The sequence below is a fragment of the Nicotiana sylvestris genome, chromosome 6 (assembly GCF_000393655.2).
Source record: "Nicotiana sylvestris chromosome 6, ASM39365v2, whole genome shotgun sequence".
Classification (NCBI taxonomy): domain Eukaryota; kingdom Viridiplantae; phylum Streptophyta; class Magnoliopsida; order Solanales; family Solanaceae; genus Nicotiana; species Nicotiana sylvestris.
Genome location: NC_091062.1, coordinates 56,686,269 through 56,713,898, shown reverse-complemented (window position 1 = coordinate 56,713,898; position 27,630 = coordinate 56,686,269). Strand labels below are relative to the sequence as shown.

Here is a 27,630-nt window from a genome sequence, read left to right as displayed (position 1 = left end):
AAGAGAGACAAAGACGAGAGGTTGACACGATGGTTGCAATGTTCATAGGTAAACAACAAACATGCATTGCGATGTCTGAAAGTGGAAAACTGAAATTGCAAAAGCATAAAATATTCTCGTGCATATCTTTTACGAAGAACAGAGGTACTACTAAACTCATCAATTCCTTTAATCAACATCCATAAGATCTGCCCTCTCTACAAGCAATAAACTCAAGAAATTAGGTATAACAAACAGATCATTTCCCACGTTTTAAAATTGCAGTGAAAATGAAAGAATAGCTGCAAACTTTAGGTTCCACCTCCGTGTAGTTTCTCCTTTTTCTTCGTGCAACACCGGCATGAATGGCAAGGACATGCTTATTACTTTGGAAGTCGCAATTACTGTGCATGCAAAAGGAAAATTAGTTTGTTGATAAGCCGAGAGATGTTCCTGCAATTTAGTAGTATTGTGCACTTCAAGATTTGACAAGAAAAGTAGTTTGCACTTCAATTTCTTTAGTAGCATCAACAGATATATACTAGACCAACTTATCTTCTTGCAGCTACTGAATGTTCAAAGAAAGAGTTTTCCTTGTTCGTGATTAACAGGACCTCCTGTACTGCTATTCCACAGCTACTACCAGCATCTTGGACATCCTTCGTTTTATTCTTGACTTTTAACAAGGAATTTCCATCCTTAAGTTCCTCAAAAGCAGGGTTTGGTTAAGGATCTTCTGGACAGAAATGGAACTCCAGCTTATTTGACTGTGAAGTTCGAGCCTAAAATTACACGGAGCATCAGAAAAAATTAGATTCCTTACAATCAATAGGCATCAAAGCTGCTACATGTCTGTACATCCAATAGTCAGCCATTATTTATTTTTTATTTTTTATAAGTAGTCAGCAATTGGTACTAATTCACATTTCTTGGCACCACTTTAAGCATTCTAATATGATTCGTTAATATAATTCACTTTTCTATGATTTCCCGAACAACTCACATTCTAGGATATAACAAGGCTAGATCGGGGTCTATACCTCATGAGGAAAGGAGAAAGTTATCATCCACCATTCATGACATTCAGTTTTACTTAATAATTGTACTTGAAAAAGTGTCTTCTTCTTTAATTAAGTAGCAACATTTTTGAGTTCTTTTGCACTAAATAAGGTATCAAGTCCTATCTATTAAAAACAAAACAAAAAAAAAGGAAATAAAACAAAGAATAAGCCCATAATTTTGGAAAATCAATCAAACTATTATTGTTACCTTTTTCCACTTTCTTTTTGTAGAATGCCAAATAGATGTCATACATCTTTTTATTTTTTTGATCAGGTAAGATAAAATAGATGTCATACATCTTTAAAGCAGTTAGTAAGATTTTCTGGAATGTTATGCAAAGGTTCGATGATGTACACTAATTTGCAGTACACATACCATTCTCTGATATTCCAGTACCACCTGCAACTTTTGGAACACAGTCCCTACCAAGGATATCTCCGGTAATTTGCCTTGCATCCTCAAAAAATTGTCCAAAAGAATAATCATATGACATACACAAAGGAAAAAAGAAAAATGTTTTAGCATCAGAAGACTGAAAATTTAAGGACATAGCAAATACAATAATCCATCAGATATGAACACAGTAACGTAGCTTTATAAAAGATTTAAGAAGCTGTTATCTTCTAAATAGGGTATTATATGAAGGCTATATATGTATAGTCTGGATATCAACTAAATTAGCAACAGATGCAATAAAAATGCAGACCTATTTAAAAGATGCAAGGCCAATTCCACGAGGCATTTTCTTTGAGCTAGAATCTTCAACGTCTTTCAACTGATAGTAGTGGGGAGCTACCTCTACTAGCCATTCTGGTTTCAATTCAGTAACCTGCCGCATGTACTCCTTAGTTGTCAGGACCAGCTCATGGTAGACAACCCATCTAGGAAGCACCTGTGATAAACCTGAGCTGGGGTGAATATGACCTGTCTGGGGATGCTTAACAGTTCGATAGGATCCATTCTTCTGTAGTCTTGCTGCGTGGGGAAAGAATCCTGATATTATAGATTTCTTAACTGCTTCCAAGTCATTAACACTTGAATTCAACTCAATTCCAAGCCTTTCCAGCAGGCCTTCTAACTGATCTCGGATATCTCTAGCTATTTTCATGCTTCTGACCTGGATATAATTCTCGTAGCACCATTGAGTTGAAAAGTTTGTATCTTTCCAGGAATTGTAAACCTTAAGCAGAGCAATATGATCTCCCACATTGCCTATGTGAAAGTTCATCCATGCGTTGTCAGCTTGGTCTTGTCTGTCCTTTGGACGATAGAAGACTGAATTCCCCACAGAAAGCATTGCAGCAATACTTATTATCTCAGCAGAGCACTTGTACTTGTCAGAGGCAACAATCATCTTGGATAGCATGGGATCCAGAGGAAACTCAGCCATTTTTTCACCCACTTTGGTTAACTTACCATCCTCATCAAGGGCACCAAGCGCAAACAACAGCTCCAGGGCTTTAAGTAGAGCTTCAGTTGGTGGACGATCCATGAAGTCAAAGTTCAGCAAGTCTTTAATCCCAAGGCTCTTGAGTAAGAGCACGATATTTGCAAGGTTGGTCCTTTGTATTTCTGGAATTGTGTTATCTTCCAAATCGTTCATGTAGCTATGTGCAGTGTATAACCGGAAGCACTTCCCAGGACCTGTTCGTCCTGAGCGACCAGCACGTTGATTGGCAGACGCCTTCGAGATGGGAGCGACCAGCAATGACTCGGTTCCTGTCCGAGGGTTGTAACACTTGATCTTACAAAACCCTGTATCAATAACATACTTAATCCCATCAATTGTCAAAGATGTCTCGGCTATATTTGTAGCCAGGACAACCTTACGAGCCCCTTCAGGAGTGGGCTCAAATATCTTGGCTTGTAGTTCAGTTGGTAAGTTTGCATATATTGGGCAAGTTATCAGCTCTGCTATTTTTGTTCCCAAACCCTTTATCCGGTGCTTAATGATACTCTCGGCTGTTTCAATCTCCTCCTGCCCCGTCAAAAAAATTAATATATCACCATCACCCTGTGGTTGAGTTGCATGGATTTGAAGGGCAGTAACTACTGCTGCATCCACGTAATCTGCTATTGGTGCTTTTGTATGATGTATGTCAATAGGAAACCGCCTTCCAGGTATTTTAAAAATCGGAGCGCAATCAAAATAATCGCTGAACTTTTCTGCATCCAGAGTGGCACTAGAAATAAGCAATTTGAGATCAGGGCGAGCACGAGCAACATCCTTAACCAAGCCAAATAGAACATCAGTTGACAAAGTTCTTTCGTGAGCCTCGTCCACCATGATGACACTATAGCTCGCCAAATCAGGCTCTCTAAGAAACTCCCTTAGCAGCATTCCATCAGTCATGTACTTCAGAACAGTTTTTTCAGAAGTACAGTCTTCAAAACGGATGGAATAACCAACTTGGTGCCCGAGTTTAACTCTCATCTCATGAGAAACTCGTGCAGCAACCCTCATTGCAGCAACTCGACGAGGTTGAGTACAACCAATCTTCCCACCGTTCTTAGTATAACCCGCCTCGTGCAGATATTGAGGTATTTGAGTTGTCTTCCCAGAACCTGTTTCTCCAACTATAATAAGAACCTGATGATCCTGAACAGCTTGGAGCAAAGCATCCTTATAGGGATAAATTGGTAGGTCCTTCCTATCCTCGTTAAGTTTAGATTTTTTTACTGACGACTCACTGGTAGGCTGCTGCTTATCAACATTAACACTAACACCATCACTATCCATCACAGCTGCCTTTAAGAAATCAATTTGGTTTTCAAACACAAATTGATAATCTGTTGTCTTTCTGTCTTTTGATCCAAAATGAAGTGTTGCATTGTCAAGCTGATTTTGCTCCCATGCTTGTTGTGGATGAATCTCCCGTTCGTCCTTGTAACGTTGCGTAGTCACAGAAAATCTCTTTTTCTGATTAACACTACCACCTTCAAAATTATCATACTCTTCAGGAATCCTATACACATCCGCCTCTTCTTCTGACCACTGCTTTTTAGTAACTAGGTCAACAATTTCCTTCTTGTACCTTAATTCCCGTTGTTCTGATTCAGTCAATTTGTCCACCTCAAATAAGTGTCCCTCTTCTTCGATATCACATTTGATTTCCTCTACCTTCTTCTGCTCCCGTTTCTTCAAATACTCTTGTCTAGATTTTTTCCTCAAATTTTCAATCATAGCCTTTTCTTCTTCAGTACGTCTCTTAACCGCCCGTCTTTGAACATTGTTGTCGTCTTCATCGGCCTCCAAAAGCGTGTAGGTCTTCTGCTTCTTGGCCAACAATGCGGCCTCTCTTTCTCGTTGAACATACACATTTGTCCTATTTTTGCGATCAACCCTGGCAAAAATTTCTTGAGCAAACTGGCTTACGCGAGTTTCATCACAGGATGAAAACATTCCTGTATCAACAAACTGATTTGCGAGATCCTCTGGTGATGAACATCTCTTAGATGCACTAATAATATGAGCGATATCCAGTTCTATCGTCGTTGAATTGTACCCTAGGGACCTCAATTTCTCTCCAACCCACGTCTTCAAATCACACGCCATCCTAATTTCGTCTCTGCCAACTTTGTGATCAGAAAAGGTAGACCGATTTTGATTTTTCTTTGAATTAGGAAGACAGGGCATTTGGCAAGGCTTAAATAGACTATTCCGAGGTGAGTTCTACTTCCGTAATTATAATGCGAGTGGGAATGAGAAAATTGAAACTAAATTTGGATTGGTTTCTGCCGAAAAAAAAAAAAAAACTAATTTTGTCTGACCAAAATTTTTAACGTCATTTTATACCTAACTTTAGTTTCTTTCTTTTTCCCTCTCTAACTGTAGTTTTGTTTGTGTCTTTATTCATTTAATTTGTTTATTAAGTATTATTCCTTCATAGTTGAGTTATATTTAATTAATCATTTTAAGAAAAATTAATTTATTTTTACTCCATCCGTTTTAATTTGTGTGAACATATTTGATTGGACACGGAGTTTAAGAAAAATATAATTTTTTGAACTTGTAGTGTAAAATAATACACATATATTTGTGTGATTATAAGTCATTGCATAACGGTAAATTGTTTCCAAATATAAAAAATGATCACTCTTTTTGGCATGAGCTAAAAAAAAATAGATTCACATAAGTTGAAACGGATATATTATTATTATTATTATTATTATTATTATTATTATGGTTTAGTCATATTTATTGCTTTATTTTAAACCTTAGTCCTTGTAATTTGACTTTGACCGAGCATTAATTTAAATGCGCTATAGTGATTGGAGTGTGCTCCTATAAGCGTAATGTTGGGTCCAACCGATTCTAGCTTTGATAATAGGCATGTGCCTGTGAATATACTTTGGCAGCAATATTTTAAAATGAGTGGTGGAGATTTATACTTTGGCAGCAAGTTTTAAAATGAGTGGTGGAGATTTATACTTTGGCAGCAAGTTTTGAAATGAGTGGTGGAGATTTATTGGCTGGCCTCCATTTCTCTTTTTCCTTTATATATGCGTCACTACCAGAAATTGGAGTTATGACAACGCTTTCTGTTGCTACGGTTTTATAACCATTGCTATAGGTGGTCTGTTACGGTTGTAACCGTTACTAATAATTATTGGGACTGCTGGGACACTTAGTAACTGAACCGTTGCCATAGTCTAAAAACCATTCCGAGGTAAATATGGCAACGCTTATATAACCGTAGCAATAAATCAATCTATGGTAACGGTTATCTCTATTGTTACGGTTATTAATTCCCTCTTTATTTTCACCCAAATTTTTAATACCCGCTAAAATGGAACGGCCCACCAGCTAATTTTTTTTTCTTAGTTTTATACCTAATAAAATATGAAATACACTAAACCCCTAAAAATACCTAATAAATCAATCGCGGGTCTCTCCTCCAGTCATCTCCAAAATAGCTCCTGCCATACTCCCAAAACCACCTTCAAATCAGATCATAATTAGCGAAAATCAGTCAAAAAAGACCTCAAAATTCCAAAATATAGCGAAGTTAGAGAGTTGTTTGCGGGATTCAAGAGCTCTTTCGCGGTTGGGATCGAGATTACGAAGCCTTTGCATCACTGCCTGATTCCGCTATTGATTTAGAGAGACTAAGCTCAGCTTTTTAAGGCTTCTGTTTTTCTGCAGAGTCAATAATCGTGTTCCTTCTGCGGTAATTCGTTTTCCTTCAAAGAGACCTCATTAGCAAATCGAGTTGAGGCCGCGCTCGACTGCTGCTCTTCGTAATCTCCTTCTCCGGCGAACTCGGCTGAGAAATCGAGTGGTAAGAACCTTTCTTCTCTCTCTGTATTTACCAATTGTATGAATCTATTTCTCAATTTGGACTGCATGTTCTTGTTTTTGGCTGAAAATTCCAACTTTAGGTCACATGATAGTATTTTGGGATACTAATATTCTTTCATCTAATTACTGGGCATGAAGAATGGTAGTTAAAGGCTTCAAACGCCACTTAGAGGATATGTGGTCAATAAAGTTTAAATGGACTATCCATCCCAATAGAGTAGTTGACTCCTCTGAATTTTTGACTATCCATCCCATAAGATTTACCAAAAAATAGTGATTTTTACACTCTCTTTTTTCCCTTTTCCTTGGAAGTCAATGGTTTAAATGGAATGATGACAGGAAAGTAAATGAAAACCACCTTCTAGCTGTTGGAAAAGAGTGAACAAATTTGGTGGTTTTCTTTTGGTCCCTTTTAGTGAGTCTACTGTTTTCTTCAAATGGAAATGCATTTAAATCCAACTTAATATATCATCTGTAAAGGATTCAAGTCAAATTTTCTCCTATTAACATTAAATGTTTCCTTTTCTTTGTTTGCTCCACGTTGTTTTGTCACAAAAGTAACTTGTTCCAGGTAAACGTGAGACTCGACTAAATTGTGCAAGCCAAAATGTTCTTTTTGGTGAAGAATCACTTGATGTAATTTGGTTATTCTTGTAAATTGTAATGACTGCACAAAATGTGATTTGTAATTTATACATCTTATATCCAAATACATGTCTGTCCCAAAGTTGAACAAGAGATAAAATTCCATTTGAAAAAGGATTGATACTCCTTTCTCTATTGGATTTTTAGATGTTATACCTTCCCTCTAATTAGTTAGAGCTGGAGACATTTTAGAGTATTATTCTGAGAAAAAAATTATTTTGTTTAGGAAGTAAATTCCATCTGGGCAGAATAGCTGCTTATCAATATAGCACGGCGGCTGCTATTGAGGAACCGATCAAACCAGCTGTCAATGTGGAACATACTAAACTTTTTATCAATGGTCAATTTGTTGATGCTGCATCAGGTAAATATATTGTCACACTAATAGAGTGTTCTCTTTTTCCATATCAACGTTGGCCATTTATTTTACAATGGAGCTAATTTTCTTGGGATTTTAGGAAAAACATTCCCGACTCTCGACCCCAGGACTGGGGAGGTAATTGCACATGTTGCTGAAGGTGATGCAGAAGATATAAATCGGGCAGTAGCTGCTGCTCGTAAGGCTTTTGACGAAGGACCATGGCCTAAAATGAATGCTTATGTATCCACTTCTTATCTCTCAGCACAGTCTTATGCTCTGTTAATGGTTGTGTATGCCACATTATGCCTAATTCTCCATCTTTCATAACTGCAGGAAAGGTCAAAGATATTGTTGCGCCTTGCTGATCTGATCGAAAAACATAACGATCAAGTTGCAACGCTCGAGACTTGGGATACTGGGAAACTATATGAACAGGCTTCTAAGATTGAAGTACCAATGGTTGTACGTCTACTCCGTTATTATGCTGGTAAGTCAGAAAGCCAACTGAGAAAGCAAGTATATCAACACTTATTTCGTGTCCCTGAAAATATTAATGATCTCCTATTGGTTCTGCAGGCCGGACAGATAAAATTCACGATATGACTATTCCTGCTGATGGACCATATCATGTTCAAACGTTGCATGAACCAATTGAAGTTGCGGGTCAGATTATTCCATGGAATTTTCCTCTTCTCATGTTTTCTTGGAAGATTGGACATGCTTTAGCTTGTGGCAACACTGTCGTGCTAAAGACAGCTGAGCAGACACCATTATCTGCATTCTATGTAGCACATCTATTACAGGAGGTAGTATCCAAATTTCCATTACTTCTAATACTATAGTCACTAAAGTAGTATCCAAATTTCCATTACTTCTAATACTATAGTCACTAAAGTATTTCTTCTGTTTCCATGAGTTTATCGTGTTATATAATCAGAAACTGAAGTATATACTAATTGAAGAGGAATTGCAACAACTCTTTTTCTTTTTAACACATTGTTATTGCTACTTTCTACAAGTTATCCATTGTATGGAATATCTCTAATACTTGGTTATTATTAACAGGCTGGGCTGCCTGAAGGTGTTTTGAATATCAGTTCTGGTTTCGGGCTGCCTGAACGACTTGTCCAGATTACAAGAAGCCCGTACTTAAGGGACTCTATTCCCAACAGCCATCATCAGTGGAAGAAGACATGACAAGGTAACTTTTTTGGTAATTTTATTAATGTTGATACCGTGTACTTTTTATATCTCTCTTCATTTGCAGTAGTGGATCGTGTGGATATGAGTTGAACCTCAACTCTTGCAATCGCAATACTACAGTCATTGGATCAAAGTATGGGAAAACAATGAGGAGAGGGGTACTCTCATTTTTTTGCATTGATGAGAGCAGATTTACTCAGATAAGTAAACTTAGATGCTCACCTTATTTTAGGTCCAAAAACTCGTGGGGTTTCTTTAAACAACATACTAAACTTTTGTGTCGCAATTGTAGTAGCTGCTATGTTTTTGTGGTCGTTGATTTTTGTAATTATTATACTAGCATGTATTGCCACTTCTAACCAAGGGGTTATGAGTTCGAGTCACCCCAAGAGCAAGGTGGGGAGTTCTTGGTGGGAAGGATACTGAGGGTCTATTTGGAAACAGCCTCTCTACCCGTGGTAGGGGTAAGGTCTGCGTACACACTACCCTCCCAGTCCCTACTAGTGGGATTATACGGGGTTGTTGTTGTTGTTGTTCATTTGCAGTAGTGACTTGTGTCTTTATTGTTTCAGGTTTATGAGCTGGTAGGTCTAACTGAACTCTATTATGCCGGTAGCCATGGTATGGACATCATGCTGCCAGTCAAAAATATGTCGTCTACTAACGATTCAAAGTGTATTAAATCTACTGATCAGCAGGTATTATATTAGCTGCATTATCAGACTCTATCCTTTCATTCTGTTGTAAACATTGCTATCTAGTTCAATTTCTGACTTACTTTCCCAATTTCCTAACTAATCTTGCAATTTCTTTTTGAGCAGGGCAAGGAAATTAATATGTTCCAGCCTGCTCGTAAATTTTTACCCATGATTGATGAGGTAGGTGCTTTAGAAGGTTTCTCTAAAAAGCATTTCAAACCAGTATATGACTCTTTCTTTCAGCCGGAAAAGAAAAAAAGGTAATTTAAGACGTGAACTTAACTTGTTTGACTACTTTGCAGGTTTTTAAAACCCTTGTCGAGAAAACTAAAGACATTAAGGGTGCGAAGGTTGAGCACCATAAGTTTTGTGCCTCTGTACATTACCGTAATGTAGATGAAAATGTGAGTGCCAACTTTTCTTGTTGCTTTTTCTTAATGTCAACTGGATGCTGGAGTTGCCCATGTTAACAAAAGAACGGACATCTAATGATCTTCATTTTGACCACAGAATTGGCCAGTCGTTGCATAATACATCCATGATGTCTTGAAAGACTACCCTCGGCTACGGCTAACTCATGGGTGGAAGGTAACTTGATGTACCTATCTTTGTCTCCGTTTCAATTCCTGGCCACTGCAACATTATAATAATGATATAATTAACGCTATACGTGTGCAAACGGACTTCTTTTCCTTTTAAATCCTATAACAGGATTAATTTGATGTGTTGTTCTTTTTTTTAGTAGCTTGCATGTACATTTAATGTCCAAATTTGGGTCTAGATAAGGTGTTTCTGTAGAAGAGCTAGGCTCATGACTAGCATCTTGTATGTCCATTATTTTCTTTTTCTTTTTGGATCAATTTATTTAGTCTAGGCATTCCAGATGAAAGGTAATGACTTTATTTATCCTCTTTTGTAGGTGGAGTAGATGAAGAAATAGAAGATGAATGCAATGAAGATCTAGACCTTACTTGAGATGAATTTTGAATTGCTATAGATGAATGTTCTAAGAATCTTTTGTTGTTAACATTTTGAAACTTACTATCTTGAAATGTATTAAACTTATGCACTTGGGGTAGAACATTTGCTTTTATGGATATTATTAGCTTGTTGGACGAGTTATATTATTAATAGTTTCATTTTGTGATTTATTTAAATTTTAGTGTTATTATATATATATAAATATATATGGAGCTATATTTCTGTTTTAAATGAAATGTTACAATAGCCTACCAGAACCGATGCAATAGGACACAAATGGCGTTCCATTAGGATGTAAACCGTTCCAATAGATCCGGTAAGCCGTTCCAAAATGCCCTCTAAACCGTTCCAATAGGCATTTAAAACCGTAGCAATACAAAAATAGCCGTTACAATAGCTTAAAGAGACCGTTGTTATATCCATAAATAACTGTAACAATAGCTTACAAAAGTGTTGCATTAGATAATATGGAAACGGTTATGAGCCGTTGCATACACATTATAGTAATGGTTTTAAACCGTCCCAATTGGAAGGAATAATCGTTCCAATATAGAAAGGAAAACCCGTTGCGATAGACGTCTCTATAGCAACGGATATGAAAACCGTTCCAATAGCTCTATTGGCACGCGAGCGAATGTGACGGTCTGTAAACCGTTCCAATATCGCTACGGCAACGGTTTATCTACCTACTGGAACGGTTTTCCATGCGTTACCGTAGACCAATTTTTCAGTAGTGCGTGGAGGCCAAGTTTGTTCCCTGTAAATAGGACTCTTCGTCGGTAAGGTGGAACAATGTTACAGTGAAGTGGAAAAAATTAAAGAAAATTATTTCTTTTGACAGTACAATGATCATTTGAGCGCACGTTTGGCCAAGATTTTGGGAGGCGAAAAATACTTTTTTATCAGAAAAACTACTTTTCTAGAAGTTGGATGTGTTTGGCCAGGATGAAAAAGTGCTTTTGAATAGCAACAGAAGCGTCGTTTAACCTCCTCATCCAGGCCCGCATGCGGCACGTAAGCACAAACGACGTTAAAGGTGCACTCCAACCACCAACTTAATAGCCATCAATCTATCATTCACCCGTTTAACGTCAACCAAAGACTCCCCAAGATCCCCATCCACCAAGATACCCACTCCATTCTTACCCTTCCGGACTCCGGAGTATCAAAGCTTATATCCGTCCGCGTCCCTCGCCCTCGACCCTACCCACCTAATCTCCTAGACATGAAAGTTTGAATTGTTGTTTGGGACGTAAACACTCTGTGTCTTAAAAATTAGTTTTTTTCCTAAATAAGTTAATTAAGTAAAATTTCTATTATCGTTAGAGATCAAAGAATCGATGCAACATATGTCACATTCATTTAATGCCCATGCTACGTGGCTTTACATGATTGGTTCTGCAGTTTCTTAGCGCTTTTTTAGGGTTTCTTTCTACGGCTACGTCAGTCACGAAGTGACAGTTCTGTTATGACACTTCATAATGATCAACTTTGACGATGGTTGCATCTCCTTATAAATACTTCATCCTCTTTAATTGCTTGAAACCTTCTTCCTTCTTCTCTGTATCCATCATCTTAACCTTCCTTCGTACTTGTGTACCTTTCCTCTGTATTTTCTCTGTTAAACATGTCTTCTTCAATACCAGACCCTTCCAAAGTTGTGATCGTCGATGAGCTTGCTCCTTCTACTGCCCATACTAGAAGTAGGAGAGGTAGTAGACTCTGCAGCCTTGGTTCGTTATCTACTCGTAGTTCTACTTCTCAAAGTAGTTCCGCCAGGCCATCTTCTTCTAGACCTAGAGCTCCTTTAACCCCTGGATCTTCTTCTAAAAATAGGGACCAAAATGAACACATGTGTGCGCCTACGGTTTCTGAGATTGGTCCTCAAGAGTTTTCTTTTGTATCAGATCGTGAAACCATGAAAAGTCAAGTTTTTTCTATGGCTTCCCTTAACCCTATTGAACTCTACTCAAGTTTAATCACTTCTGGTCTTCTTTCTTTGGTTCCTCGAGAATGTCATTGGAAACCAGATTTCCCAGTTTTAATTCTTGGTGCCAACCAAAGAATCACTTCTTACCATACTGGCTTTTCTTTTATTTATACTTACCCTTTCACTTTAAGGTTTAAACCTCCCATTGATCTAGTGATCATCGTTTTTTATCGCTATTTTAATGTTTGTCTTGTCCAAATTGGTCCCATTGTGTGGAAGGCAGTAGCATGCCTTCGCTATTTGTCGGATTTAGATTTCGCTCCTTTTACCTTCCGTCACTTACTTTATTTTTACTCTCCCAAGCTGTTTCGTGAAGGGTCTTTTCCCTCGTGGCTAGAAGTAAAAAGGTTTTAGTTAGCCCCGAGGATGACCGTGGCCGTGGCAGGTAAGCCCATTTTGTTGCTGCCCCCACTAGTAGATTAGTGGGTGAAGAAAATATGTTTTTTCCAAAAAAAAAGGACTTTGCACGTAAGTCTTTTTTTCCCTTTGATTCCTTGAGTTCCTTTATGTAATCAAATATTCATTTTTTCAACATCCATGGAAGTATTTGAAGAAATTCCTTATTTCCGTGCTTGGGTAGAAAAAATATTGACTGCTGCTCCCATGGACAAAAGATCTTGAAAATTTATTTCACAGAAATTTGGCTAGAAAGTAAAGACTCATGGTACTCTTTATTCTCACAGTTTCTTTCCTTCTTTACTTAATTTTTTCATCATCCCTTTGTCGCGCCCCCTTTTTTCCCTCCGCGGAGAGAGAGAAGTCTGGGTTTCGACATTCATGGTAATGACTCATTTTCTTTTGGGAATTGGGTATTTGAAGAGTCGCCACCTAACGGGTTATGGTACGTTAGGGCACCCACAGCGATTAACTCTTGGATTGGTTTGCATTACCAGAGATTAGGGTAAGGGCTCGAAATGACCTTGAGGGGAAGGTGTTAGACACCCCTCTTGGTCCACAATTGTGGGTCCCGACCGAACTTATATTTACGAATTAGTCCATTAACAAATAAATACTTGAAACAAATAATTACAAATAAAGCACGTTTGTATAATAAGACAAAGGTTTTGGATAAGTTGTATTATAAAACAAAGTTTAAACAAAAGGAATTTTGAAAAGGGGGAGTCCTAGGTTGGTTAGCATATAGGATCGCCCCACACAATGTCTGGTAAACACTCATCAATGAGGGGCTACACGTGACATTAGCGCTTAGTCATCATATCCCATATCTACCCTTCTCACCCCCTTAGTGGTCATTAAAGCGAGCGTTGGTCAGCGATCTCTATTGCGTGCTATTACCCGTCCCTTCTTAATGGTCCTGGAGAAATTTTAGGACCTCTACCTATGGGTAGTTCTAGACAGACCCCTAAGGTTTTAAAGGTAAAAATACTAAGGCGACAGGCAAGAACAATTAGGACCTTAGCACATAAGACAAAAAATGAGCAATTAAAGGCTCAAGTTTACCTCCTCAAACAACACACATAAGCAACACGACTCAAACACAAATAAGAACCTTTTATTAAACAGTATCCTAAGGCATGCTATCTAAGTGAATATCAAGACACAGAAGATAGGCAGTTTGTTTTAAAACTCAGAAGTAATGGCCCTATCAGTTTGCCTACTGATTTTTAAATCATGTTAAAATTAGAAAGACATTAAGCCACCGAAACAGTTTCAGAGTTGCAAGATTTTGAAAACGCCCTATAGGTTTGCCTATACGTGGAATACTGATAGCTACGTTTTATATAGTAAAACAAGGTAGGTTTTTAAAAAACAGACTCTTGAATCCTTATAGGCATGCTGTCTAATGGTAGATTAAGGCAGTTTTTGAAAGAACTTGTTTCAGGGAAAATAAACCATTAATGAAACTAATTTCGAAGTGAACTAATCGTGGATTGATTTATTTAAACTAAACTAGTTTAGATCTATAGGCAGAATTTCTGGTGTTGTTCCCTATAGGCATTATATCTAGTTGTTTAAAACTAATTTTAGAAACTGGTAGGCATGATAACTAATGAAAACACATGTAAACATCCATTATAACAGAAGTTGGACTGGATCATGTTCTATAGGCATGGTATCTATTTGTGATACTGATTTTAAGACCTATAAACATGATTTCTATTATTGAGACCTATAGGCATGATTTCTAACATGGCAAGGCAAAACATAGCAAAATATAAAGTCCTATAGGCATGGTTTCTACCCGTATTATCCCACAAACATGTAACTACCCACCGTTGCCCAAATATTCGTTTACAAATTATTACAGACCATATGAATGAACATAAGTAGATAAGAAAATAAAAAGTTATTCTATAGGGAGCCTACAAATAGGTCCATATTTCCAAAGCCTCTAATAGCCTCAAATGCCCAAATTCCATAGACAATGTCATTGTCTAGGTGCGTCAAAGTTCCCTAAGGATCTCAAGGATCCTGGGCAGTGCTCACACATAGACTTGGTAACCAAATTGACTAAGTGCAATGTGGAAGGGCTAGATTCAGTGTGCCAGAGTTCAGAGGGTTCTCAAGAGGATCCCAAGGCAGTACACACACTGGAGGGGGCAGAACCTAGTGACTTAGGTGTAGGGTGAGAGTGCTTGACATAGTTTGAAAGGTTTCAGTAGGAAAACAGTATTAAAAGACATTAGCTTGAAATGGTTTTGTAAATACACATAGGGAGTTATTGAATAATACAATTTAAAAAGGGTAAGTGATCAACAATCAACCAAACCAAATACAGAATTAGAAGAAGTTTATTAGCACTTCAATACATGAAGTCAGACAGGTGCACACATCCAGTTAGGGGGTAATGGGGATTTGGGGTAAGTATAGGGCACATAGTAAACATAGATACACATAGGTACAGAACCATAGAGGCCCTTAAAAGGGGGTCAAGGCTTTTTAAAGTATAGCATGAATAAAATCAAGAAGCTTAGGATATCCAATTACTTTACACAGGAAGGGGGCATGCCAGGGATCAGGGAAACACATACACATTAATACATACTAGAAGGGGATCCTAAAAGGTATATAGCATGCAGTATAGAAGACAACAAAGTAGACATGCTAATTACAGGTTGAACAACAAAACCATAGGTAAAAGCATATTAGAAACATGACAAATTGAAGTAATAGGAGAAGCATATTGTTTTTGGGACTTGAATTAAAATTGGAACATACCAGTGTAAACACAGAGTAAGGAGAAAGAGAGTAGAGTAATCAGCCTTGGCTTGCAGCCGGCTGACTTAGAACAATAGCAAGTAACTAGATAAAAGAGAGCAGAAGAGAGTTTTGTGTGTGAGAGAGCTTTTGAACCAATGTGTTCGTGTGTTTGTGCTAATGAGAGTGTGTGTATATATAGTAGTTCAAAACTAGGTAAAAATAAGGCAAGAATCATAGTAGCATAGTAATTATGGAACCAAGTACTAATCAAAATCAAATCAATGCAAGTACCCCTTTAATTAAGGGTAATCAACCAACGGTAATAGGCATAAATGATTAAGGAAAGAAATCAAGTAGAGCATACGGTACAAAATAGAAAATTAGGGGTAAGTACATCGGGGTTCAATTAAGGAAACAACTAATGAAGAATCGGTAAAATACTCAGTTAACCAAATAAGGTAAGAAAACAAAATAAAGTTGCAGAGTATGGAAATAATCGAAAATCAGCATATAGTAAATCATGGAATCAAGGATTCAAAATTACTGATTTAAGGAGAGCAACATGGGTTCCCAAGTTTAAACAAGAAAATCGAAGGTCTAAAGGGAAAGTTTTCAAATCAAGCCAAGAAACAAGGAGTTCAGAGTCAATCAAAGAGAGAGTTTTAGCATATAAAAGAGTGAGATAGGAGTAACCAAACATAGCAAGCAAAGAGGCAAGTATTGACCAGTTAAGATGAACACAAACACATAGAAGTGATATAAGTTGGGCTGGGTCGGGTAGGCGGGTTCAGGGTTTGGGTCGGGTATTTTAGCCTGAAATTGGGCTGGGCAGTGGGTTCAATTGAGGCTATGATTGAAATACAATCTGGCTATATTTTAAATAGCCAATTTATCCCTATATAATTTATAATAAATAATTTCTGGAAAATAATTTTATGTACTAAAATGATTTAAAATAAATTTTTAATGTTTTAAAAATATAGAAGATCATTTTATGCATATAAAACGTAATTGTACATTAATAAGGCTAATATTGTAATTATATGCAATTTAGCTTTAAAAATACAAAATGCAATTATAAAAATGCATAAAAAAATATTTTAACAATATTTTGGCATAAATATAGAAATTAAATGATTAAATCACCACAACAATAATTTGAGGGATAATTATTGGGGATTTTATGAGTAAAAGAGAAGGAAATAAATCAATTTAAAATCTTTAAAATTATAGAAAAATTATAAAAACCTTGTGCATGCTTATATATGCATATATATTCTATTTTGAAGGTATTTATGCATATAAAAATATAGAGAAAAATTGGGTATCAACAGCTGCCCATCTTTATCCGGGAAGGATGAAAGAGTTTTAGGGTAAAGAAATGATAGCCAATTTTGACCGGGCGGGATGTTTTGAAAGATAGAGGTCAGGCTCTGGCCTTTGAGCTGCCTATATATCCCTGGTTTGATAGGAATCAGGCCGCGTGTAGTTCTGGATTCATTGGCAGAATATGCCGATGAAATTATTGCAAGAACGGACACGAGATGCAAAGTGCTTATGGCGAGCGGTTGAAGCTCGGCATAGTTGAAGGAACTGGAGCGAGATTGATCCTTCTAGGATAGCGGTTGCTTAGTGGCTACCTGCGGATAAGAGATGCTACAAACATGCACTTGCGGAAAAAAATTAAACATGATGCAAATTCCCTTTGGACCATGAAGGTTGTCTTCGGACGGTTAAAGATGACGTCCTCAGACCATGACGTCCTGGGCCATGAATTGTTTGGTGAGGGACTCACAGGCCATGAAATGATGTTCTCGGGCCATGAAGATGGTGCCTCTGAATCATGACGCCTTTGAATAATGATATGCAAGTTTGAGGGGTCCTCAGGCCATAGCATGGTGTCTTCCGGCTATGAAGATGATGCCTTTAGACTATGACGTCTTTGGATAGATTGGTGATATTTCAGCCCATGATATGCAATAGTCATGATGTTAACAAGACAAAGCTTAGTTTTGTGAAATGAAGGGCAGAGCTTAGCCCGATTGGAAAGCGAGTAAATAGTACTAGAAATAAAGCAATATTTATGCAAAGAGGAACAACACTTAGTCCCGTGCAGATGGGGAGGCAAGGATTAGCCTCATACAAATATGGAGGCAAGGATTAGCCTCATGCAAGTATGGAGGCAAGGATTAGCCTCGTGCAAATAGGGAGGCAGGGATTAGCCTCATGCAGGTATGGAGGCGAGGATTAGCCTCACGGAGTCAAGGACTAGACTCATGCAAATTGGGAGGCAAGGATTAGCAAAGATGACGTCCTCAGACCATGACGTCCTGGGCCATGAATTGTTTGGTGAGGGACTCACAGGCCATGAAATGATGTTCTCGGGCCATGAAGATGGTGCCTCTGAATCATGACGCCTTTGAATAATGATATGCAAGTTTGAGGGGTCCTCAGGCCATAGCATGGTGTCTTCCGGCTATGAAGATGATGCCTTTAGACTATGACGCCTTTGGATAGATTGGTGATATTTCAGCCCATGATATGCAATAGTCATGATGTTAACAAGACAAAGCTTAGTTTTGTGAAATGAAGGGCAGAGCTTAGCCCGATTGGAAAGCGAGTAAATAGTACTAGAAATAGAGCAATATTTATGCAAAGAGGAACAACACTTAGTCCCGTGCAGATGGGGAGGCAAGGATTAGCCTCATACAAATATGGATGCAAGGATTAGCCTCATGCAAGTATGGAGGCAAGGATTAGCCTCGTGCAAATAGGGAGGCAGGGATTAGCCTCATGCAGGTATGGAGGCGAGGATTAGCCTCACGGAGTCAAGGACTAGACTCATGCAAATTGGGAGGCAAGGATTAGCCTCATGGAGTCAAGGATTAGACTCATGCAAATAGGGAGGCAAGGATTAGCCTCATGCAAGTATGAAGTCAATGATTAGACTCATGCAAATGGGAGGCATGGATTAGCCTCATGCAGGATGGAGTCAAGAATTAGACTCATGCAAATGGGAGGCATGGATTAGCCTCATGCAGGATGGAGTGAAGGATTAGACTCATGCAAATGAGAGGCAGGAATTAGCCTCATGCAAATGGGGAGGCAAGGATTAGCCTCATGCAAATATTGGGGACAGGGATTAGTCCCATGCAAAGAGCGAACAACAAATAATAGTAGTGTATGTCTTATCTGGAGATGTATTTGATGTCTGATGGCCTGATTGATAGTGAATTATCTTTGTGTATACATGTTTTGCGAATGCTATCGTTACGTTAAATGTGCCTGCGTTCAAAGAAAAATTGTAAGTTTTGTGGGGGGAGGGGGGGAGGTTGGTTCGTGTCTTCATCTATCGGCCTTGCTTTGCTTCGTTATGAAAGCCGTTCGAGTTTCCCTGGGCGACACCTGACTGTTATGGAAGTAGAGTTTTCAAAAATATACAATTTGATAAAAATAGAGTTATTTCAGAAATGTATTGATACATTTAGATGAACTAGTGACTGTGACATATCTCAAAGATATTGCAGCTCTCTTATGGAATTTTGAGGGTCCTCTTCAAAATTCTGCCCCAGTTTGGTGGGTGATCTTTGACCGTTTGTGGATAATGGATCTTGCTGGATCTTTTCAGAATTTTGAGAATCCTTCTCAAATGATTACTTAAATGATTACTGACTTTCTGGCATGTGATGGCGTTGGCTGGACTTGCTCCGGAATTTTGAGGACCCTCCTCAAAATTCTGCCCCAGTTTGTGATCTTGGAGGAAATGAAAATTTTATTATGATATGACCGAACCCATAAGACTGCCTACGTATCCCCTCTTAAACGGGAATCAGGTCAAGCGTAGTTCAATTACATCAGAAAAGAAATGTGAAATAGTCTAAGCATAGTATCTCTTGACTGCGTCTGAATTGATCGGTTTTGGCCAAACTTCTATGTCCATTTCTACAAGTATGAGTGCTCCTCCTGTTAGTACCATGTGAACTATGTACAGACCTTGCCAGTTGGGAGAGAATTTCCCTTTGGCTTCATCCTGATGTGGGAAGATTTTCTTCAATACCAACTACCCTGGGGCGAACTGTCTTGGTTTGACCCTTTTGTTGAAAGCTTTGGACATTATGTTCTGATAAAGTTGGCCGTGACATATTGCGTTCATCCTCTTTCCATCGATAAGGGCCAATTGTTCATAGCGACTCCTTATCCACTCTGCATCGCTAAGTTCAGCTTCTTGTATGACTCTTAAAGAAGGAATCTCCACCTCAGCTGGGATGATAGCCTCGGTACCATAAACCAGCATATAGGGCATTGCCCCGGTTGATGTGCGAACCGTGGTGCGGTACCCCAATAGAGCAAAGGGTAAGTTCTCATGCCACTGTTTGTGGTTCTCTACCATTTTCCTTAGTATCTTCTTAATAGTTTTGTTGGAGGCTTCTAAGGCTCCATTCATCTGAGGTTTGTAGATTGTGGAATTCTTGTGCTTGATTTTGAAAGTTTCACACATAGCTTTCATCAGATCACTATTGAGATTGGTGGCATTATCAGGGACAATGGATTCGGGAACACCGAATCGGCAAACAATTCGATCCTTGACAAAGTCCGCGACAACTTTCTTAGTCACAACTTTGTAAGATGCAGCTTCTACCCATTTTGTGAAGTAATCAATGGCTACCAGAATAAATCTGTGCCCATTTGAAGCAATGGGCTCAATTGGACCAATAACGTCCATTCCCCAGGCGGCGAATGGCCAAGGTGAGCTTGCTTTATTGAGCTCATTTGGTGGCACTTTTATCATGTCGGCATGTACCTGACATTGAAAGCATTTGCGGACATACTGGATGCAATCTGTCTCCATGTTCATCAACCAGCTCTGAGTATCTTCTTAGCCAAGACGAAACCATTCATGTGTGGACCACAGGTCCCAGCATGCACATCTTCAAGTAGCTTAGAGCTTCCTTTGCGTCAACACATCTTAGTAAACCCAAATCAGGAGTTCTTCTGTACAAGTTTCCTCCGCTGTGGAAGAAGTGATTCGACAATCTCCGGAGCGTGCGTTTCTGAGTGTGATTTGCATGCTCCGGGTATTTTTCTTTTGATAAATATTCTTTGATGTCATGGAACCAAGGTTTTCCGTCCGCTTCTTCTTCGACATGAGCACAATATGTTTCCTGATTATGGATCCTCATCTGAATGGGATCAATGTAGTTCTTATCCGGATGTTGTATCATGGATGACAAAGTGGCTAATACGCCGACAAACTCATTCTAAACTCTGGGCACATGCTGGAATTCTATCTTTGTAAACCTCTTTCTCAATTCCTGCACATGGTGCAGATATGGCAATATCTTGGAATTCTTGGTGGCCCACTCTCCTTGTACCTGGTGCACAAGCAAATCTAAATTACCGATCACCGGCAATTCCTGAACATTCATGCTGACTGCCATGTTGAGACCTAGTATGCAGGCTTCATATTCTCCCATGTTATTGGTGCAAGGAAATCTGAGTTTAGTAGATACCGGATAATGTTGACCCGTTTTTGATACCAAAACTGCTCCAATGCCCACTCCTTTGAAATTTGCGACCCCGTCAAAGAACATCCTCTAACCATCATATGCTTCGGTAATGTCTTCTCATACGAATGATACTTCTTCATCAGGAAAATACATTTTCAAGGGTTTGTATTCTCGTCGCACCGGATTTTCAGCAAGGTGATCTGCCAATGCTTGTCCTTTGACTGCCTTTTGAGTTACATAGACGATATCGAACTCACTTAGTAGTATCTGCCATTTAGCCAACTTCCCAGTAGGCATGTATTTCTGAAATATGTACTTCAAAGGGTCCATCCTTGATATGAGGTATGTTGTATAGGCACAGAAGTAATGCCTCAATTTATGGGTTGTCCAGGTCAAAGCATAGCAAGTGCGTTCAAGCAGAGAATACCGTGCTTCATAAGGTGTGAACTTCTTACTCAAGTAATATATGTTTTGCTCTTTCCTTCCCGTCTCGTCATGTTGTCCCAAAATACATCCGAATGCTCCATCTAATACAGATATATAGAGTAGCAAAGGTCGTCCTGGTTCTGGTGGGACCATAACTGGTGGTGTGGACAGGTACTCCTTAATCTTGTCAAAAGCTTTCTGACAATCCTCTGTCCAGCTTGTTTCAACATCTTTCCTCAGCATCTTGAAGATGGGTTCACATATGACTATGGACTGTGCTATGAAGCGACTGATATAGTTGAGACTTCCTAGGAAGCTCATCACGTCCTTTTTTCTCTTAGGTGGTGGTAACTCTTGAATAGCCTTGACTTTATATGGATCCAGCTCGATCCCTTGACGACTGATGATGAATCCCAATAATTTTCCTGGGGGAACCCCGAAGGCACACTTTGCGCGATTTAGTTTTACATTGTACCTCCTTAGCCTGTCAAAGAAATTTCTCAAGTCCGCTATGTGATCTGTGGCCCTCTTGGATTTGATAATGACATCGTCCACATACACTTCTCTTTCTTTGTGTATCATATTATGGAAGATGGTTGTTATGGCTCTCATGTAAGTGGCCCCAGCATTCTTCAAACCAAATGCCATCATCTTGTAACAGTATACACCCCATGGTGTAATAAAAGCTGGCTTTTCTGCATATTCTTCATCCATCCAAATCTGGTGATAACCCGCGAAGCAATCAACAAAGGATTGGAGTTCATGCTTAGCGCAGTTATCGATCAGGATGTGTATGTTTGGCAGTGGAAAGTCGTCCTTGGGACTTGCTCTGTTTAAGTCTCGATAGTCAACACTTACTCTGACCGTCCCGTCCTTCTTTGGAACTGGCACAATGTTAGCTAACCAGGTTGGATGTTCAACCACCCTGAGAACTTTGGCTTTGATCTGCTTGGTAACTTCCTCCTTGATTTTCAGGCTCATGTCTGGTTTGAACTTTCTGAGTTTCTGTTTTACTGGCGGACACATGGGATTAGTAGGCAACTTGTGAGCCACTATAGAGGTGCTCAAACCGGTCATGTCATTATATGACCATGCGAAAATGTCCTTATACTCTTTTAGGAAATGAATGTACTCTTCCTTCTATGTTGGTGACAAGTGAATGTTGATGCGGGTTTCCTTAACGGTCTCGGCGTCTCCCAAATTTACTGCTTCAGTCTCGTCCAGATTGGACTTAGGCTTATTTTCAAAATTTTCAACCTCCCTGACGATTTCCTCGGGTATCTTATCTTCTCCCTCTGAATCACTATTCTCATGTTGCGTTGCCTCATTACATGTCACAGTCACTGGTTCATCAGGAAAAGTAATAATATTACTGTGGAAAGATAAAGTGTAAAGATAGTAGTGGATAATAAAGAGCAAATGCATTTTATTAAAACTTGAAAAATTGTCTAGACAAAGCACAGCTCGTTGAATCGAGCATTTATTTTGAAACAAGTGAAGATTAAAATGAAACTACAGGAAACTTTAAATGCCTAGAACGGCTATAGAAGTAAATTCTGCCAAGCTACCCAGGGACTCGACAGGCTCGGGATGGTGTGGCGGTCCAGTTTCTGAGAACAGCTCCCTTCCCCATAGTATGAATAGTGAGGCCTTTTTCCTCCTACTCCTCAATTATGGCACCAAAGTCCATGTCCTCATCCTCCAAGAACAAATCCTTCAACCCAGCTAGTGCTTCTTCTTCCCAGTCCCCTATATTGTGTCAGCCTGGTGAAAAGCCTATTCCAAACATGGCATTGGCTACTCAAGAGGGTAATACGGTCCACACCATGGAGGCGACCAATCATTGTACTCTTGCCATGTATACTGGTATCTGAGCCCAAAGGTGGTACCATGATTTTTCAGCTGTATTGGTTTGGTGATACCTTGGATATTCTTTCCCAACCCTTTGTCGGGTTCATATCCAGACCATGCTAGTATGCTTTCTATTTTGTTACTCCACCATGTATCCTTCTCAACGACATTGACCCGTTCAATGTGATGATAGGTTTTCCCTCATAGCCTTCTTCTATGTCCAATGACCGGGATGGTTTGACTAGTGTAGATGGGGTTACTTCCATCTCTGGAATGATTACCTCCTGGCAGTTCCATTCAAACTTCACGGCTTGATGTAGTGTGGAAGGAACAGCTTCGGCAGCATGGATCTATGGTCGGCCCAACAGAAGGTTATATGAGGCTGGTATGTCGAGTACCTGTAATTCGACGTCGAACCAAGTTGGCCCCATCCACAAGAAAAGGTTGATTTCCCTAATTGTGGCCCTTTGGGACCCATCGAAAGCTTTCACATTCATGTTTCCTACCTATATTTCATGGAAACCTTTGTCCAACCTTTTCAGAGTGTCTAATGGACAAATATTTAGGCTTGAACCTCCATCAACCAAGATGATCTTACCTATATTTGGCTTTCACATTCATGTTTCCTACCTATATTTCATGGAAACCTTTTCAGGTGAACGCTCATCTTCGTGGAAGATGATCTTATGACTTTCTAGTACTTGCCCAACCATGTTGGCCATTTCTCTGCCGGTGATGTTATTGGGTACATAAGCCTCGCTCAACACTCTCATTAAGGCATTCTTATGCGCCTCTGATTTCTGCAATAGTGACAGGATAGATATATGAGCAGGGACTTTGTTCAGATGGTCAACAACAGAGTACTCCTTTGCCTGTACTTTCCTCCACAGGTCATCTGGCCCGGTCTCAATGATAGGATGCCTAGTAGTGGCCTCATTGCTTGAACCTCCTAGGTGTTCGGGTGTATAGACTCTTCCGGTTCTAGCCATTCCTTGTGCAGCGTCAGATTCCTCTACCTTGGCCTTCCCTTTCCGCTGAGGTATTGCTTTTGAGTTGAATGGGGGGTGTGGTTGATATTGTCACAATGAAAGGTGTGACCACTTCTACTTCAAATGGATCGGGGGGGGTGGTTGCGGGCGGAGCCACTTCCACCTCAAATGGAACTGATGCAGTTACCTCAACCTCGATTGGTGCCTGAGTCTGAACCATAATAGGAGTAAGTGTGACTACAACCTTAAAGTCATTGCCTTCTTGAATAAGCCTGATCGACCCCTCGGGGTCCCACTCTTCGTTTATCTCTATCACATGTACACCATCACCTCTATGATCAGGGAGGGGATTGTTGCGGATATTAGGTGCGGCTTCCTTTGCTTGTATGACCTTGTTGTCAATTAGCGTCTGGATCTTATCCTTTAATGTTCGGCACTCAGCAGTGGTGTTCCCTTTCATACCAGAATGCTACGCACAAGTTTTGTTCGGATTGACCCATTGGGATGGATATTCTAATGCCACAGCAGGAACATGAGTGACGTAACATACGACTTTCAACCTTTCATACAGTTGGTCGGTGGGCTCAGCAATGGAGGTGTATTATCTGGGCGGCTTGCGGTCGAAGTTGAGTCTTGGTCTTGGATAATTTTGGCGAGCTAGTGGTTTTGGAAGTGGGATGGTTGGGAGTTATAAGTGTGATAGACAGTGACTGGTTGGGAATATCTGGGAGATGAAGGTTGATATATAGGCGGTGATGCTTGGTATGCGGGTGGAGGTGTTTGATATGGAGGTGGAGGTGTTTGATAGATAAGTGGAGATTTTAGGCCCTGGGCCACCATTACTGCCCCACATCTCTCTTCTTTGATATACCGCCTGATTGTAGTGCCTTATTCGTGGCTTGCAGTGCTTCGAAGTTTGTTACCATCCCGCTCCTGATTCCTTCTTCGATTCTTTCTCCGAGTTTGATGATGTTAGAGAACTTGTGATTTCGATGACCATGAACCTCTTATAATATTGTGGATCCTGTGCCCTGAGGAAGAATTTATTCATTTGTTCTTCGTCCAAAGAGGGCCTGACCTTGGCCGCTTCTGACCTCCAACGAGTAGCATATTCGCGAAAAGTCTCAGTAGGTTTCTTCTTAAGATTCTGAATGTAGAAGACATCCGGTGCATTCTCTATGTTGAACCTGAACCGGTCCATGAAATCTGATGCCATGATTACCCAATTGGACCATTTCTTGGGATTTTGGCTGATATACCAAGACAAAGCATCCCCAGTAAGGCCCCTCATAAAGAGCTTCATCTGGATCTTTTCATCTTTTCCGACCCCGACAAGCTTGTCACAATAGGTCCTTATATGAACCCTAGGATCACCTATACCATTGAACATTTCGAACATGGGTGGTTTGTACCCCTCTGTCAGTTCGACATCCGGCTGCATGCACAGATCTTCGTAGTTCAAACCTTCTATTCCTCTATCGCCTTCAACACCTTGAACTCGGCTTGTTAACTTCTTGAGTTCTTCAGCCATGTATTTAATGAGCATGTCCTACTCGGAGGATTCCGGTGCATATGAGGTTGGTTGGGTAGAGGGAGGTATAGTTTCCACATATATGGGGTTGCTTTGATGGGAGCCAGGAACTTGGGTGTAGTGATGATCATTGGTGGAGTTTTGGGGATCGGGAATGAGTGGTGGTGTGTTTTGGGGAGTGTGGTAAGTGGTGGTTGGTGGGTACTGAGTTAGTTGATGATGATGTTGTGGTGGAGTTGGTATTGGAAATGGATTCATATTTTGGGGTGGAGTTGCGTATTGATTTTGCGCGGGAGGATTTTGTGGGTGTTGGTTTTGTGTGTTCTGAAGAGGTGTCGGATTCTTTGTGTTTTGTTGTTGGATATCAGAGACATTGAGGGTGAGTGAAAAGTTTGCCAAGTTGCGAACCTTCTCAAGTTCTCCTTGCAATTCCAGTATCTTTTGTTCTAGTCTCAAAACTAAATTATTTGGGGCTGGAGTACTGCGGCCATCTGAGTTTTCTGCGTTCTCAAAATTCTCCTTTCGGATACCACTTAAGTCGTCCATTTTTGTTTTTCATTTGTCTTTTGTGTTGCTTGGAGGAGGAGAAGGTGAAGGGCCTCTAGATTTGGTTTGATACGCTGATGAGGCCAATATGATACCAACATAAGGGGATGAGAATAATAAAAAATAAAGAAAAAACAAAAAGGTAACAAGTCAGTGAGGATTCTAAAATGCTTGCAGTATTTAAATACATATTGCGGAAATTTAAATTCGTGTCCTACTTTGGGAACCTCGTTGTGCCCGAGGTAGGCCTAGCGACAAATAGATTTGGAGAACTTTAAATGCCAATAAATGCTTCATTTCATAATATAAAAATAGACGAATCCCAAAACGACACTAAAATAATAAAATAAGTCACTACTGGCACTTGGCCTTATTACATTTTTAGGAAAAGCAAGTAAATCTAGCCTATTTGATCCTAGAAGGACCTTCCCCAGATTCGATCTTCCGGACTCCATCATATAGATCCCCCAGCTCGCGCAGCCCCAACAGCAAGTAGGCTCTGGCCAAATGTTCTCCTTCAGCTCCTTCAGCGTTCTGGCAATTTTCAATCCTCTTTATGACTTTGCCTTCCAGCTCCACTATTCCCCTCGCTCCAGATATTCCAATTTTCTGTTGGAAGTGATTGCATCTCTTTCCACTCCTCGATCAACCTCACATTCCTCTCATGTATTTCCCGATGCTCATTCTCAGAGTCGTGTACCCTCTTGCGCAACCTGTTGTATTTGACTTGAGCTTCAGCTTCCTCATCTATGATTCTATTCCCTCGACCGGCCCCCAGTGTCACCATTCTTTTCAGATTGTCTTCCAACCATGCCAGGTAAAGAGGCTCGCACCTTGCATAGTACCTGTCTGGCTCAATAGTGTTCTTCTCCACAATGATTTTGCAGTGTCACATGTGCTGATCTTGGCACTTGTAAGGGACAATCTTGGAAGTCCGCCCTGAAATGACTCATCTTGACAACCTTTGGTACAACTTGTTTTCTGCTTGCTTGCCTCATAACTCACATAGAGACATATGGGTATATTCCTCTCAACCCGATTAGCACCAAGTGCGGAGCATCCCTGGACCTGATAATAAACTCGTATGTTGGGAACCATTCAAACATCCACTGCACCTGTTCCTCGGTTAGATTGTCGAAGAACTTTACCCATTCTTTGGCACTTTCCGTCTGAGCAAACTTGTCTAGAATGTAAGTCATCTACTTAGGGTGATGGAAGGCAATATGGTCGTTCCAAGCCCTTCACAGAAATTCTTGGCGATAGCGACCCTTTTGGAAATGCTCCAGCAACCATAACTGTAGCAACAAATTGCAACCCTCTAAATGTTTGAACCCTCTTTGACAGTGCTCCAGAGCCCTGTAGATGTCGGCTATGATCATGGGGACTATGGTGTATGT

The 27,630-nt window shown here is 39.8% G+C and overlaps 2 protein-coding genes across 3 annotated transcripts; one reads left to right on the top strand and one right to left on the bottom strand.

Annotated features, from left to right (window-relative positions):
* Positions 1–45: 45 nt before the first annotated feature.
* LOC104241747 (pre-mRNA-splicing factor ATP-dependent RNA helicase DEAH1-like) lies at positions 46–4,706 on the bottom strand. The gene is made up of 2 exons (XM_070150134.1): positions 1,417–4,706; positions 46–761 (listed from the first exon to the last, which is right to left on the bottom strand). The coding sequence occupies exon 1, from the start codon at positions 4,676–4,678 to the stop codon at positions 1,748–1,750; it is 2,931 nt and encodes a 976-aa protein (XP_070006235.1). The 5' UTR covers positions 4,679–4,706; the 3' UTR covers positions 46–761; positions 1,417–1,747.
* A 1,196-nt stretch (positions 4,707–5,902) lies between these two features.
* LOC104241746 (aldehyde dehydrogenase family 2 member B7, mitochondrial-like) lies at positions 5,903–10,407 on the top strand. Of its 2 annotated transcripts, XM_009796677.2 has the most exons (11): positions 5,903–6,323; positions 7,215–7,352; positions 7,447–7,589; positions 7,683–7,836; positions 7,926–8,155; positions 8,415–8,550; positions 8,617–9,250; positions 9,374–9,430; positions 9,553–9,654; positions 9,761–9,838; positions 10,170–10,407. In XM_009796677.2, exons 3-6 carry the CDS (start codon positions 7,578–7,580, stop codon positions 8,544–8,546), a joined length of 528 nt encoding a protein of 175 aa, XP_009794979.1. In that variant the 5' UTR covers positions 5,903–6,323; positions 7,215–7,352; positions 7,447–7,577; the 3' UTR covers positions 8,547–8,550; positions 8,617–9,250; positions 9,374–9,430; positions 9,553–9,654; positions 9,761–9,838; positions 10,170–10,407. The 2 variants fall into 2 exon arrangements, with proteins under 2 accessions (XP_009794979.1, XP_070006226.1); XM_070150125.1 differs by lacking the exons at positions 9,374–9,430; positions 9,553–9,654; positions 9,761–9,838; positions 10,170–10,407 and having other exon boundaries at positions 8,620–8,685.
* The last annotated feature ends 17,223 nt before the right edge of the window (positions 10,408–27,630 follow it).

Coding starts and splice junctions, on each gene's coding strand:
- LOC104241746 (XM_009796677.2), top strand. Junction 7,837..7,925: donor TCTACTCCGTTATTATGCTG/GTAAGTCAGAAA, acceptor TTGGTTCTGCAG/GCCGGACAGATAAAATTCAC. Junction 8,156..8,414: donor TAGCACATCTATTACAGGAG/GTAGTATCCAAA, acceptor TATTATTAACAG/GCTGGGCTGCCTGAAGGTGT.
- LOC104241747 (XM_070150134.1), bottom strand. CDS start 4,678: ATGCCCTGTCTTCCTAATTCAAAGAAAAATCAAAATCGGTCTACCTTT.